Here is a 15,902-nt window from a genome sequence, read left to right on the forward strand (position 1 = left end):
ATTGTGTGGTAACCGTTCCATAAAAGCAATAAGGCACTCGAGGCAAGCGCCGTATCGTGAACAAGCAACGGCCGAAGGGGTTGCAGGCACTCCGCTTCGCGTCGTGCCTAACAACGCCCTTCAGCCGTTACTTATTCACGATACAGCACAGCCTCTCGTACCTTATTGCTTACTTAACTTACAGACACATATTCAGTCTGCTGTTCTGTGCTATTGTTTAGTTAATTTCTAGAATAACTTGCCTTTCTAGATTAAATGTCTGTTCTTTGGCTTGGATTTTGTGAAATCGTTTTCCAGTATAGTAGAATAACGTATAGTCCAGTGCGACTTATATATGTTTTTTCCTCTTCAAACTCAAAGAAAGAAATGTATTTTTTTGTTTGTGGTTAATTTAAATTATAGCAAAAAATATAATCCAAACAAATAAGGGTCAAGGCATATCTCTATACCCCTATAAACAACCTATATATCCACACACACACACACACACACACACACACACACACACACACACACACACACACACACACACACACACACACACACTCTCTCTCTCTCTCTCTCTCTCTCTCTAGTGAAATATTTTGTTATAATTTCACAAGTATGCCTTATAGAAACCATGGTTACTACATATAGCAACCATGTTGTTTGCTAAATGCAATTTGTATTACCATATATTTCATATATATATATATATATATATATATATATATATATATATATATATATATATATATATATAGAGAGAGAGAGAGAGAGAGAGATAGATATAGATAGAGATAGATAGATAGATAGATAGATAGATAGATAGATAGATAGATAGATAGATAGATAGATAGATAGAGATTCGCTAAGTGATAGTTTATTTTTCAGAAGCGTTTTTGAAAGGACTTCACTGAGGAAAAGAGAACAGAACATGCATCATGTTTATTTTCTTAGTTTTGCTAAAAGAACAACATTTGGTTTTTATCAGGAGTGGACACAAGAAACTAGACACTTTAACATTTTAAATGATGTATAAATCATATCTGTCTGTCTAAAATCAGCAGAGTAATCTACTGTAAGTCTCTTTGCGCAGTGACTAAAAAAAGAAGAGTGCCCCCGTCACCCCCAGAGTGTTAACCCAACAGACAGATATGTCCCTTTTGACCCAACGTTGGGTTGAAAATGACCAATAATTTTTTAGAGCGTACTTAAACTCAGTGACAGTCGGTGGCTTTTTATTTCACAACATGTATTTAGCAGTCATGTGTGTGGCTCGTCATGTACAAATATGTGTTCGTTGTGTCATATGAACCATGTGCATCACGCGTGATGTCAAAATACGAGCCTGCTACAGACTCTTCTAAGGGATTTATGATAAAAGAGACGCTTGCGTTTTCCAGATACTTGCTTAATCTCATGTGTAATCAGAGTTTAAGTCAGTGTCTTGCGAGTATTTTGTGCACTCAAAAAAATAAAAAGTTGGATTTACTTAAAAAAACTTCGTCAAGTGGGTTCCACATAGCTTTGTTAAGTAATGTCAACAAATAAAATGTAAGTTGTAATTACTAAAATGTTTGTGTAAAATTGACAATTTAAATGTTGCATGGACTAAAGAAATCCCAGTAAAGTCACTATTGTGAAACATTTAATTGATGAAAACAAAATTAAAAATAACTCCATAACAACGAATCAATCAATCAGAGGGCAGCTGCTCAATACAACCTTTATTTAATTACAGTTTATCAAACATATCACAAACATATTTGAAATGCAATGTAACATTTCAAACCGTTTGTTGGTTTGTTTTGTTCTAAAATATATCAGAACAAGTTAAATAACTTATACTTGGCCACTTATTACTCAGGTATTCTAATCGTGCTACACTTCTGCAAGAGGGTACAACAATTCTGCCAGAACAACAATTTACCCATAATACACTGCAGCATCATCAGCCAATGAGATGCAAGTCTGTATTGGTTTTATAAATCTGTTACTTTTACGCAACAATGTTATATTGGCTGAACAAATAATTTTGAAGTAAGGCTGACAAGACACAGTCTTTTGTTGAAATTACTAAGTTAAATTAATCATATGCCGTTACTTTTGTTTGTTAAGTAAAGTGAACAAGAAATTATTTAGTAAAACTGACTCCAACCAAGTTCATTTTTTTGAGTGTGATTGTGAGTCTGTTTTATCATAAATCCTTTTGACGCGTGTGCAGCAGGCACGTATTTTGACAAGACACATGATGCACATGGTTCACATGACGCAACAAACACATATTTTGACATGACGAGCAACACACATGACACTCCGAACATATATTTGGAATTTGTGCTACTCGGAAGAGAAATGACCGCTAAAACCTTAAACCTTAGTGCCTCATTTATTTATAATCTAGTTTCTTTGAAAATCCTTTGGTCTTTAGTCTTTGCAAACTCATCTGTTTTCTTCATATTTTTTTATTCACATTTCATCTTTTTAATGTGAATTCGGTAAGACAAAAAAGAGAAACATATTTCAAACAAACAGCAGGACAGAGAGTGCGCGTGTGTGTTGTGTTTTAAGTGAAAGGTCATCATTGCACTGATTCTTTGAAGTGTGCCTGTCTTGTAAAGTGAGTGTCTGACCCATAGTCACCAAACAGAATGCTTTATGTGATCTTTGTCATCTGGTTTCTCTGAGATATTTCTATATTACTAATATACTATATGGTTCACGCTCTTCTTGTTAGTCACTGTGGTGTGTTAACTCACTTTATATCAGTCTATAATGGGCAGTGTGATGGCTACAATTTCTTTAGAAGCACGTCGTCGTTTCTCTCGACCCAGCTTCTTGTCTGAATGTCGGCACACCACAGCTCGCTATCACCGCTCAGGTAACGTTTCCTTTCTGAGATATGTCATTTTGCACTTGTTTAAATCCATCGTGACTATTTATTAACCACATTTATTTAGTTAAATATAACAAAAAAATTAATTTTAACATACATTAATTAACTTTAAGATAGAATTTATTGTTAGTTTACAACAGAAACATCTTTTTGACATAATTGTTGCATAATTTTAAACATGGTTTATTCATAGACTACAAGAACTACACTGAAAAAATGATTCATTCAGTTTACTCAATTTTTTTAAGGTAAGTGGTTGCAATCAATTTATTTAAACTACATTTAAACAAAAGTTTTTTATTTTATTTTTTTAATTTTTGTTTGTTTGTTTAAATGTAGCTTAAATAAATTGATTGCAACCACTTACCTTTAAAAAATTGAATAAATTGAATGAAAAATTGTTTTCAGTGTATATTTTATTCACATAGTCTGTGACACTAAAATATAAAAAGATGTAAAAAAAAAAAAACTAATTGGCAGAATCTACATAATACACTTTGATTAAAATACATTGATCTAGTCTATCTTAATACGATAACATTCAGAAGATACATAGTTGAATGGGTTAAATCTCAGAGACATTTGATTGGATGACATCCAGACTTGTTTCTGAATCAATTTGCATGCCGCAGATGTCAACACTGTTATAGATGCATGTCAACTTCTTGCTGTAGACTCTCGTAGACTGAGTCTCTAACACTGGATAGGTTAAGACTCTGGTATATACCGCTCATCTGGATATTATCGTTTTCTCGAAGAGCTTCGGGAAATGACTTGTGTGCAGTCTAAATAGAAAAACCACAGTATTAGAACTTGTGCACAGTTACAAAAGATGCAAACGTACAGCCAAAATGTAGTTACCACCCTTACCCTACCACAAACCTAACACTAACCCCTTTTTATACAAAAATTTTAAAATACCTAATGTATTCATTATATATTATGCAACGTAACGTATGGAAATGTGTAGGAAAATTTTAGCAACAAAAGTAACAGTAGGGGAGAACCGGGACACAAGTAATGTGGGACGAAAGTAACAAAGCGATTTTCTCTGAGCCCTGATAAGATTTGCATTCCAAACTATGACAGCATCTTTACCACACAAACCCTTGACAGAGCTGACAAATATAGCATTATTTACTCACAGTTTTCCACGTGTGGATCCAGAAAGGTGTTTTCAACCATGCAGAGGCAGACACTACTTATTTTTACTTTCTACATAAAAGTACATTTTTAAGTATTCGTATTTTATCAGTGTTTTTCTTAGAAAACATACATTCCAAAGCATATTATCATCATTTATACTCCTCTACATTTCATAATTTCAAGTTAATCGTTTATATTTAATATTTAAGTACATTAAACATCTATTTTTTTTACTTTTACTTAAAGGTGCAGTGTGTAATTTTTAGAAGGATCTCTTGAGAGAAATACAAAATAACATACAAAACTATATTATCAGGGCTGTATAAAGACCTTTCATAATTAACCATTATGTGTTTATTACCTTAGAATGAAACGTTTTTATTTACATACAATGTAGTGAACATTTTTTAGTAAAGTAAATTTTTTCCCAAGACAAACACTCTGATAAAGCACCGATGCTTGTAAAATTTACTCAAAGTACTCAAGTAGTTCCGCCTCTGGGGTTGCACCAGTCGTTCGTAAGTTCTTACTTATACTGGGACGTAAAGTCCTAATTAGAGGCTTAGTAACTACTAGCTAGTTTATAACTAACTCTTTACTTTATTCGGTTGCACCATTTGATCTTAAGGCAGAACGTAGCTAGTAGGTCGTAAGTTCTCCGTAAAATAATGCATTGTCGCATAGAATGACGTCTATTTTTCTTAACCCAATAGTCTGAACAGTACGTAATTTCAAACTCATTCTTGACTCGCCTACACTGAAAGTTAAAAAAGACGTTAAAGCAAACGTTATCGAACTCAAAACATTACACTTTAAATTGAAAATATCTATCCCACACATGGAGGAGAAAATCAACAGGAAGAAATTTGAAATATTATTTTAATTGATGGATACACAGAAAATTAATCAGTTCTTGAAAACTCGTTGACGAACTTGCGGCTCTTCATAATTTATATGAAGACATCTTGTTCCAATCGTTATTCATGGACAGAGGCTTCTGTAAATATTTAGTTACAACGTATTGTTACGTTTAAACGAAGTTTAATGGTGCAACGCAAAAACATTTAGTAGTGCGTAAATTGTAACTTAGTGCCCATTTACGTCGTAACTAAGCTACGTTGTAACTTATGCGCAGCTGGTGCAACCGGCCCCCGATGATTAGTAAATTCCTAAAGTGGTTATTTAGTTCTTATAACGCGTTGTGTTTCTGGTTTCATGTTTTAAAGTACTGATCAAACTACAGGTTATTTAATGCTGTAACACATCCTGAAGTTTGACCTCTCTGAGTTTTTCAAAATAAAAGTAAATCGGGTTTAAATGTGAGGAGATCCTGTCGGGACAAAAGTAACAGTTGTTACTTTTGTCCCGCTGCTAATACTGTTGTATATGTTGAAAATTAATATTATTCTAATTTGATTTAATTTCATTTTCATAGTGTTTAAATTGTTGAAAAAAATATTTTATTCTCAACAATTTAAGTTTGTATTGTTGGTTGCTTTTGAAACATTTGATGTAATTTCAGTATTTTTTACAAAGATAAATTACAAAATATGTTTGCAGTTACATATTAACAATGACATAGTCATGTATATTTAATAAAAACAAGTGTAACACAAAAAATCTATCTTGTTTTGTTGTGTTACTTTCATCCCTGCAGGGTCGAAAGTAATAATTCACTACTTATGTTTAAAGTGAAATTATACTGAAGTCGTTTTACATTTTTACAAAATTCCCCCTGGTATTGATAGACCACACTTGTGAGTTATAGACCACAGCAAAAAATATATCTCTGTCTATAACATCTTTTAAAATTAAGTTTTTCTAAAGAAAGGTACTTTTGCCCCCGCTCTCCCCTATTAAAAGATATTTTATGCCGCTAATACATATTATGCTGCTACCCCCTTCTTAAAATCATACTGTTAGAAATTAAAAGCATAACAGACAGACAAGTGAAGGTCCATATTTTACCCAACCATGAGTTGAAACAATACAGCATTTTAATTCAGGAATATTCAAACACACTTCAAGTCTTTCTGATTGTAATTAAAGTTAAAGACTCTTTATTATAATCACTCAACTTGCCTGTGAGTTTCTGGTGCTGCTGTGAGGATCAGATGGGGCGCATTCTTCACGTGTGATTTCTGCTATATAACAGAGAAGTTACTTGTCTGGCTATCATGGTAAAGGCTTAAAATTGTGTCTATGTTTGGGCAGACGATGACTTATACTATATACAGATGATTTACCTCTGTTATGGTTTTGTCTGCATATTTTAGAGTAGTTGCACAGACAATAAAACAAAGCCACCACCATCAAAACAGCGCAGATGCCAATGTGCATGAGTGTGATCCATTCTTAAGGAAAATTATATAAAAAGGGAAAAAAATTAGCATTGGTGGAAACAGTGGGCTCCAAAAATCTTGAGAGCAAACCACTGATCTATATAGACTCTTTCAGCATTAACAACATAAACAAACGGCTTCCGTGGAACACACGTAACTTACGCTAAGAATCAATAACAACAAAGGCCCTTTAGAGTAGTTTATTTATTTTTTGATAACAAGCAAAATAAACAACAAGTAGATTACCGTAGTTCATATTTCATAGCTAATGCATATCAAAAACGACACTAAGCTAACTTGCTGTGTAAAATGTGTACTGTAATGTATACAATAACTACAAGCCGGCTGCCTAGGGGTGTAACGGTTCTTGGTAAAGAAATCGAACCATCCCGTTATCCTCCCACGGTTCGGCAAACAGAATGATGTTTTGATGATAAAGTTTTCTTTAATGGTTGGGGTAAAGCCCGATTTATAGTCGTGCGTAAGTTCTACGCCGTAGCTACGGGTGTAGGCTATCTGTAGCCTGTGCGTAGCCTGACGTGCACCTCGCTTCATTTAAATCTGCTGCAGCAGCGATGCTCAAGAAAACGTGGACAAAACTGTAAAATTTGCGAGTGCCGTATGCTCAAGGCAATACATCTAATATGACGATATTATTCATATGATATATGAATAATATTAATTGCTTGTTGCACCGTCATCACCAGGTTGTTGTTGAAAACGCGATCGCAGGTGGGACGGAAACATCACACATTGCCTTCTGTGTTTGAATGTTAAAGGAACAGTATGTAGTATTGTGGCCAAAACTGATATTGCAATCACAAAACTTGTGGCTAAAACTGGTACTGAAATCACACAACTGGTGGCCAATACACAACATGACAACATAAACATCAGTTGAGGGCTGCAACTCCACTTTTTAAATGACAATATCCTGGCCAGACCACTGTTGTCAGTGATATAAATATTTGAAATGAAAATGATTTCTTAATGTCTAGTGACATATCAGGGCCATTTTATGATTAATTGTATAAATTTCTTACATACTGTTCCTTTAACAAACTGATCTTCTTGCAAAAATACTTGAAAAGTAACCCAGTGTTCTAAACTATTTTAAGTTAATTTTGAAGTGCACTGTATGTTTTTACATGTAGTATAACAATGCAAGTGCTCTTAAGTGAAAATGTTGATTTTGGCAGAGGTTAAAAACTGCTTAGGTTTTATTTATGTAAAGAAGCCTGTTGTGACCAACGTGTAACCGCGCCAACACATGTTCGTACGATGAAACCGTCTATAAATGACTGGATTGCGCATGATATTACAATATTTAAGCCACCGTCCCACCTTATTGGTATGCCCAAACATTCTAGGACTTTATCAGATTTCAGTGATAAAACACTACTTAACCAGTCTTCCTGTATATTCTTACAAGGCAAATGTGTGTGTACATTTAATGTAAACATACCTGTCATGGAGTGTAATGGATAGTTACTCTCTGCAGTCGAAAGGGAGACCTCTGGTACCACTGTGCTCTGAAACACTTGTTGTAAAAAAAGTTTAATAAATGTAAACATATATTAATAATTTAATTTCGATTCATCTTTAACTGCAGTAAATCCTGTTAAATAAATCTTTTTCTTTTTTTATTTATTAAGTGCTCTGGATACTTGCAATGATACATGTAAGAAACTATTCAGACCAACTATAAAGACCTGGCACTCATTCTTCAGAACCAGAGGTTCATTAGCAGATTTGAGCAAAAATCTATGTTTCTACAAAATTCATGTACTCACTTTTGGTTGGAAATTTGAGTAGTGCTGGCAAAAGCGGGTTTCTGCTTAAAAGGTTTCAAAGTGTCTTTTCACCTTCATAAACAGAGATACGATCAAGACACATTAATACATTTATAGGCCTACTTCTCCATATAGATAGTATGCTAATGTGGGGTTTTACACAGGATGTGGTGTGTGCTGCACTATAAAACCCATTGATTTTAATGGCTTGCGCCGCACAAGGTCATTTTGTTGTTGTGTCGACCAGCTTGCGCTCACGACACGCCATAATAAGGCATCCAACAGTGGCTAACTGTCGATGACAACCATCGAAAACCTGGTATTTACAGTCAGTTATGTTCATGTTATCTAATGATATCTTTAATATTCACTGAGTAAGTCCATTTCCATGATTGAAATTGAAGTGAAATGAATGACTGAAATCAAACTTTGATGCTCCTAATAGGCTTTATGCCCAGCTGCACTACTTCTTGAACTTCAGCCAGCTCCTTGTTTCCTGTCTGCCATTATTGGACAAACTGATTAATCCAGGTGTGCCTGACCTCAGTAGTCACAACAACAATAATCAGACACACCTGGATTAATCAGTTTGTCCAATAATGGCAGACAGGAAACAAGGAGCTGGCTGAAGTTCAGGAAGTAGTGCAGCTGGACATAAAGCCTATTTCGTTTCCAACAGAGGGCATTGTAGGACCCAAAGTCAGTCTGTTCTGTAGTGTTTGTGCACAGGAAATCCTGAAGTGAAATCTTTTCTGGTCTACTTTCTGGTTGTGATGTTCAATCAATACCAGGCTTTTATATTTTAGTAAGACCTTTGGCCTAATTTAAGATTATTCCATTATCTGTGGCCTTTTGTTTTTATAATACTTCCAGTGCATATAAAAAGTCTATGAATAACAATAAGAATCATTTTGGGGTGAAAAATTGTTATTAAATATTATTTAATAACCAGGTTGCATAGGTGTGCACACTCCTAAACTTAGTTGAAGCACCTTTAGATTGGTCTTAGATGTTTTTTTTGTTTTTTTTTTAATTGCTCATCTCCCAAACATAAAGAATTCAGGAAACACATGAAGGGAACAACCAGTACTTGCCAGATATTGTTGCAATTTTTTAATGTTAATATAGGCCTCGTGGCAGCCTCCCTTACCAGTTTTCTCCTGGTTTTTCATCAATTTTAGGTAGATGTCCTGGTCTTAGTAATGACACTGTTGTGCCATATTTTCTCCACTTGTTAATTATTGTCTTTACAGTCTTACAGGGTATATTCAATGTCTTGGAAATGTTTTGTGACCCTTTGATATTTTTCAACAATGAGCTCTGCTGAATAAGCCCGATTTTAGTTAGATTTTATCAAACTGATGTCATAAAAATCCTTTAGGACCAGTCACACTTTATTAAGAGTTAACTAGTCATTTGAATCGCAGGTATGTATTAATTTATATTTAACTTAAGTCCGAACGTGATTGATTGATTCTGAACATTGCCACAATCACTTTTTTTAAAGGGTGTGCACACTTATGCAAACAGGTTACTTCTTTTTTCATTTTTACCCCTTAATTATTCTTATTGTTATTCATGTGAATATACGTAGACATTTTACAATAAAGGTGGCACAGGTTCTGACAGGATTCATCTTTCATTTTTTAAATGACAAAAACCTGCATTTTAACAGGGATGTGTAGACTTTCTATATGGGACAATGACGTGACGATAATTATTTTGTGTCCGTATGGTTCAATTAAATGCAAAATGGTTAAAATTTCTAAATAGATTTGCAGATTACTTACATTCTCTTTTTTGAGGACCAAGTGTAAAATTTCTGGTTTTATTTCATTTTATATTTGGGAGATAATGGCAAAAATGTCAATGTGGTGTAACCAGTCTGTGTCAGTTGGTGTAACTAGTTAAAAAAAAAGAAAATATAAATATATTCATAAAAAATGTGGAATTAAATATAATCATCTAGTTTAGTGTAATATGATTTTTTGCATACATTTGTACATCATTTGTCAAAGATTATTTAGAAAATATGGCAGGACAAATATTACAAAAACGCATTAAAATTTACATTTAGAAATAACTAATAAAATTATGATTAATTTTTTTTTTTTTTTTTTTTTTTTGATGATTATACTTACATGCCATTAAGGTGGATAAAATATTTAATTTTTCTCATTCTTTGGGGCAATTGGTGGTTACACCATTTGACATTTTCATGTCCATTCAGTCTTAATTTTCATAAAAATGGTGCAAATGTAATTGCATAAAATGAACATAAATACACTATGTGCATTGAAATAAACCTGATGCATGCTTTTAAAACAAGTTTTTTTAAAAGATTTTTGAATTTCTCTGTTGCCAAACCATTTTTGTTACTGACCCATATGCATACACTGTATAAGACTCTGGCATATTTTATAGACTCCAAGCTCGACTAACTTTCTTCTTTTCATCTTTTTATTTGGTGACTATTGGAAACAACATTAGAATAAAAATGAAACACCCAGAGATGTTATTTGATATGTAAGCAAACTGTGAGGTATGTGTATTTGTCTCTGGCTTATTCAATCAAGTCATTTCCTGTGTGGAATCCTTTACAATCAATGGGAATATCCCTCTCATATTCACAAACTTTTTTAGATGTCTTGTTGTTTTGTCGGTATGTTTTCAGGATGTTTGTCATCCAAAACATATCCATCACACCTCATTAAAGGCAAAGAGACAGAGAGAGAGCACTTCTCTTAAGCCTGAGGATTGAGAAAGCGAGTCAGTGTTTGCCCTGAGAGTGCTTATGTATTAGATAGAGGACCGACTGCCTCATATCAGGTTTCATTACTGTTTGCACAAACTTACTGAACATGTATTGAGAAGAGTGCAATGTTTGTACACACTGAGTTATTAGTGTAGCCCACCTCTGTAGAAATAAAGTTGTAATGTGTCTTCTGGGGTTAAATTATACTGATTTTGTATCCAATGTAATTTATAGGTCAGAAAGTAACTAGTTAAGCTTAATTTAGTTTTTTTATGATTATACTTTAAAAGGTGCTGGGTTATTTTCAACCCAGCGTTTGGTCAAAAGGGACAAGCCCAGCTGTTGGGTTAAATTAACCTAGAATTTTATTTTTGACCCAATAATGGGTTAAAACAAGTCAGTATTTTAGGTTGAAACAACCTAGCATAGGTTAAATTACAACCCAGAGGGAAGGTTCAGTACCTTTTGATCCAATAACTGTTTTTTATCATGTACAATGCTGTTTTATAGCATGCATGTGATAATCTTTATTGTAGCTTTATTTGTAGTATATTGTATTTTTAAGAGCCTAAATTAAATCTCAAAACCTTGCTGGTGTTTCGTGATACAATTGATTCTTTTTGGCAGATCGTTGAAAATTATTTTGGACAACTGAACAACTTCTCTCGTGTCATACAATATCTCATCTACAGATCTTAGGGTTCCCTCCTATCCAAAATCCTTGATTAACCCCTGTGCTTGTTGTAGTGTCGTTTACTGTAAAAGGATACTGCAGCACTGATGGATAAATCCAAGTTTTGCCATTTGTAATCGGAGTACACAAGATCAATACTCAGGAAGAACATCTGCCTTTTAACACATGAAATGAAAAGAAGGGGGATGGATTTGCTCCAATTGAAATCAAAACTGCATCATAAAAGGTGCGTTTCCAAAATCGCCCGCATTTATGATCTTGGCCGATGAAAGTTTTCTAAACCAGCTGTGCCAAAACCTTTCAAATGTAACCTTGGTTTTGGAAATGTCCTGTTGAAGTTCAAAAATGATGTTAGTCTGGATGTGTCTTGTCAGCAAAAGCTTCATGCTTTAGGCCCTTGTTAAGAAGTGTTCATCTTCTAATGGCATTACTGGAACCTGCCCCGTCCTCCTAAAAGCTCGACATTAATTCCTATACACAGTAGCATTTCTACTGACGCCAGCCATAAATACAGCTTCTTAGTGCGTTGTAATATTGAAACTGAGCCATGGGACGCAAAGTAAAATATGTGACCCTGCCTGTGAAAACCCTGCTAAGTCATTTTTTGTGATTTACTGCTTTCTAAATCATCCTGCTGAAAATATAAGCTTGATATTTTTAATATCGACTAACTGATGCCAAAGATTGAAATCAATGAGGGAAACTAGATCTGCTAACTAGATTATGAGACTTTAGCCTGGATTTCACAGACAGGGTTACATATAAGGGAAAAAACAATGTCTTGCTACATTAGGATTTTATTACATGAAATTAGATGAAACAGATGTTCGTATGAATTCAAAACATGTTGCTTATGTGGCACGTTGCTTTTAAAAAACTCTTTCGACTCATTCGGTCTTTTAGGATGATGAGCAGAAGTTGAGGTCTGCGATAACATGGGATGACGTTGGCGTCAAAAAGCTTTTGATCTCACGTTGTGTTTGATTGACTTAAAGCTACCATTAAGACTTTATTGATCCCTTTATCTAACTGAGCTATTATGGCTCCCTTCTCATCTCTTTCTCCTGTCTGTTCTCCTCACCAGTCAGTTATTTTCCTTTATTACAAACTAAAAAAGGACCCTTGTGCTAATGTCCAGCTGACCGATTCGATGCGGAGGCCTTGCCCTGTTTCGCTCGCCAAAGAGAAAATGCTTCTGATGGAAAAGATACGTGGGAGGATGGAGGCTGGGAAATCGGTAAGGGAGGGCGTCCCTGGAATTTGATCCCCCTAGTATCTCTCCGTCTCTCCTGCATTCTACCCTGTTTGGAAATGTAACTTTCCCCCAGGTCCCCAGACAGAGAGGAAGAGAGAGAGCGAAAGAGAGAGAGAGAGAGAGAGAGATTGTGGTCAGTAAACTGACAGAGGACCAGGGGTCTGACATTGCAGTCAGGGGTATAGTGAGCCTAGGGAAGCAAGCAATGGATAAAAGTAGAGATGGAGTGGTCGTAGATGAGCAAAAAGGAAGAGATACTGAAGGAGGGGTGGAATGGACAGAGAGGTGAAGATAAACTGCCCACTGCAGATTATTACAGGACAACAGAGGGCAAGAGAACCAAGGAAAGGGTGGGGGAGAGGGAAAAAAAGAGCGTGAAGTATACAGTACAAGTTGAAAGAGGAGATAGAAGCACTTGATGCTGAATCCGAAGCAGTAGGAAAAGATGAGAGTGCTTGACTGATAGCAGAACCACAGAGAAGGACGATTAGAAGACAAACCGCATTCCTCTCGCCTTTCAAGACATCTACGGGCCACTCCCAAGATGATAAACTGGACTTTATGAGACATTTTAGAAGACTTTAAATTCTTGGATTTACTTGCACCCGGTCTTGGATAATGGACGGTCCACTTTGTTCCACGAAGGACTTATTTATATATAGCACTGCCACTGGAACTGCAATATAGACGATTTTCGTCAACCTGGTCGAATCGACAAGAGGCCACCGAATGCCTCAAGCTCGGCCTTGCTCAGGTTCGAAACGCTGTCGCAGTGACAAAGGCAGTGACAGACTTCTGCATTCAATTGAAGCGAATATGACTTGAATGACCTGGACATGTGCGTCAAATTCAATTTAAGAGGCACTTGGGGATCGTGAAACATGATCGTTTTGAGAGCGTAACTGCGACGTCGAGGTTTTGACACTTTTCCAAATCATGCGTAGGATCTCTTGAATCTCTCCGGTGCCTCTCATCTTACGCTGTTGGATCAACAATCTCGAACATTGCGAAACCTGCAGTTTAAAGGCTCTTGTCTGTTGTTGACACTCGCAAATAACATTTGCGGCCCGGGAATGGCTTTTACACATCTGGACTGTGTAAGTGCGCCGCAATCCTGCTCTTTATTTATCCGACCGGGCTTTCAAGAAGAATGACCTAACATGGAAAAACTGACTTCTGCTCTCGTCACCGAAATAAATGTAACTTGACCGGATTCCTTTTGCCATGTTCACAAACATCTACCGGCTTGGCGTATTGTAAAACACCTCGATTTTCAATTATTACCTTTGGTTTGGAGATCCCCCTTCATGCGCTACGGCAAATTGACTTTGTAACTAGTTAGTATGCACTAGTGAGTCATCCTCACTTATACAGTAGTTCTTGAAGAACCAGTAGGTCCTTAAATCAACGCAGCCATGGGTATTCAGGGTATGGAGCTTTTTGCCATCGGGGTGGTCATCGTACTATTTGTGGCCGTTCTCAAGCAGTTCGGCATCCTGGAACCCATGTCGCTGGAAGGTAAGTGGAGCATTCTAGAAGCGAGGTCCTCCCCTTTGTTGTCATAGCGATACGCTTGACCAATGAGGCCTGAGGGACTGGGGTTGCGTCAGGTGCATCCCGATGATGGAGACAACAAATCTGATTTTACACTTATGTTTGCATTAATGTGAAGATAATGCAATCAACTAACACTTACAATAGTTAACAATATGCAATAATTGAGTGTTCTTATTGTATGATGCCAGTGTAGTTTTCAGAGCTAAAAGCATCTGCGCAGGTTTTGAAGGTCATTGGATCTTACTCCATTCGTGGGAGATAAATTGTTTAAAACCCTTTGCTCTACTGTAGATATAAACCGAACACATACCTGTAGCATTACGTCTTGCAGGGATCATGTGTACGTTTATGTGGGTGAACTAAGATGTTTACATTGTTCTACAAATTTTCTACAAAATGTACTGCGTAGTAATTAGCAACATTAGAAGTGTGAAATATCCTTGATGACACATACATGTGAGTTTTAGCAGTATCGAATTAAAAGTTAAAGCAATGCTGAGGTTTATGTGATTTGTTGTGTACAGTTAAGTAGTTTTTTGTCTATTTACAATATAGTAAACTTACAGAGCGACAACTACTGTGATATTGGTGTAAGAAATCTGTTTCTCTCTCTCTCTTTTTTTCCTTCCTCTCTCACTCCCTCTTTCACTCTTTGAATCAAACCCAGTCTAACATTACCCTTCATTCATTATGTATGCTGTATCGAACAAGCTTTCTTTACGGCTACCTAAAAATGGGTGTTCTGGTCTATGTACCAGGTCCTGAAGGGCAATGTCCATTTCCTTTTCGCCCCTCACTTCAGAACTTCCATCAAAATGCTCTTATCATACTTGCCCAGACATTTCAGCACACTTACTCACACAAGAAAACTGGTTCTAAATAGTACCAAATAAGGGTTCTTCAGCTTGTAACAATAGCAGAACCCTTTTGGGAACTATATAGAACTCTTTTTAGATGGTTCTATATAGAACCTTGCCTTGAAAAGTGCCATGTAGAACCTCAGTGGTGCTATAAAGAACCATTAATGTATCAGCTGTCAGGGGGGTTATTTTTGTTATTTATCCATTTTTTCATTCTCTGCACTTTATAAGGTTTAACAGTTTAAAAACAGAACAGCAAGACATCAGAAAAAGATTTTCATTTTTTCATTACATGAGGTGTCATACAATAGTAAATATGTGTATAAAATCATATTGTTAAGTTAAAATATACATAAATATATGGCTTATTATGCAAATATAACAAATCACTACTCAAATGAGATATGGATGTTAAATAAGTGCATCAATATTAAATAAATTAACAATTACATTTGGCAAAGAAAGTCATTATAATAGAACAATTACATGAAATCAATAAAATCATGACATATGCCACATCAAAATATGTAAATGATAATAAACACTGAATATTAACGTATTATGACATTACAGATGTATACATTTTAGCACAAACAGATAGACAGCATAGAATACAAATGAA

At 35.5% G+C, this 15,902-nt stretch overlaps 1 protein-coding gene and 1 long non-coding RNA gene across 6 annotated transcripts in view; one reads left to right on the plus strand and one right to left on the minus strand.

Annotated features, from left to right (window-relative positions):
• kcnip3a (Kv channel interacting protein 3a, calsenilin) overlaps positions 1-15,902 on the plus strand; it is a 73,280-nt gene that overhangs the window by 41,028 nt on the left and 16,350 nt on the right. Inside the window, exon 1 of one of the 4 annotated variants that reach the window (XM_055168964.2) lies at positions 2,742-2,863. The exons of 2 other annotated variants lie outside the window; for them this stretch is intronic. In XM_055168964.2, the coding sequence (XP_055024939.1) occupies positions 2,758-2,863 (106 nt within the window). In that variant the 5' untranslated portion in view covers positions 2,742-2,757. Of the gene's footprint in view, positions 1-2,741; positions 2,864-12,818; positions 14,382-15,902 lie in introns of those variants that run through there. One more of the 4 variants, XM_055168965.2, reaches the window with a different exon arrangement.
• LOC129414849 (uncharacterized) lies at positions 5,088-8,540 on the minus strand. 2 transcript variants are annotated; one of them, XR_008634577.2, is made up of 4 exons: positions 8,160-8,540; positions 7,832-7,906; positions 6,271-6,378; positions 5,088-6,165 (listed from the first exon to the last, which is right to left on the minus strand). It is a non-coding gene; the product is annotated as an uncharacterized lncRNA (long non-coding RNA). The 2 variants fall into 2 exon arrangements; XR_008634576.2 differs by having other exon boundaries at positions 5,088-6,168.

The sequence above is a fragment of the Misgurnus anguillicaudatus genome, chromosome 5 (assembly GCF_027580225.2).
Source record: "Misgurnus anguillicaudatus chromosome 5, ASM2758022v2, whole genome shotgun sequence".
Lineage (NCBI taxonomy): Eukaryota > Metazoa > Chordata > Actinopteri > Cypriniformes > Cobitidae > Misgurnus > Misgurnus anguillicaudatus.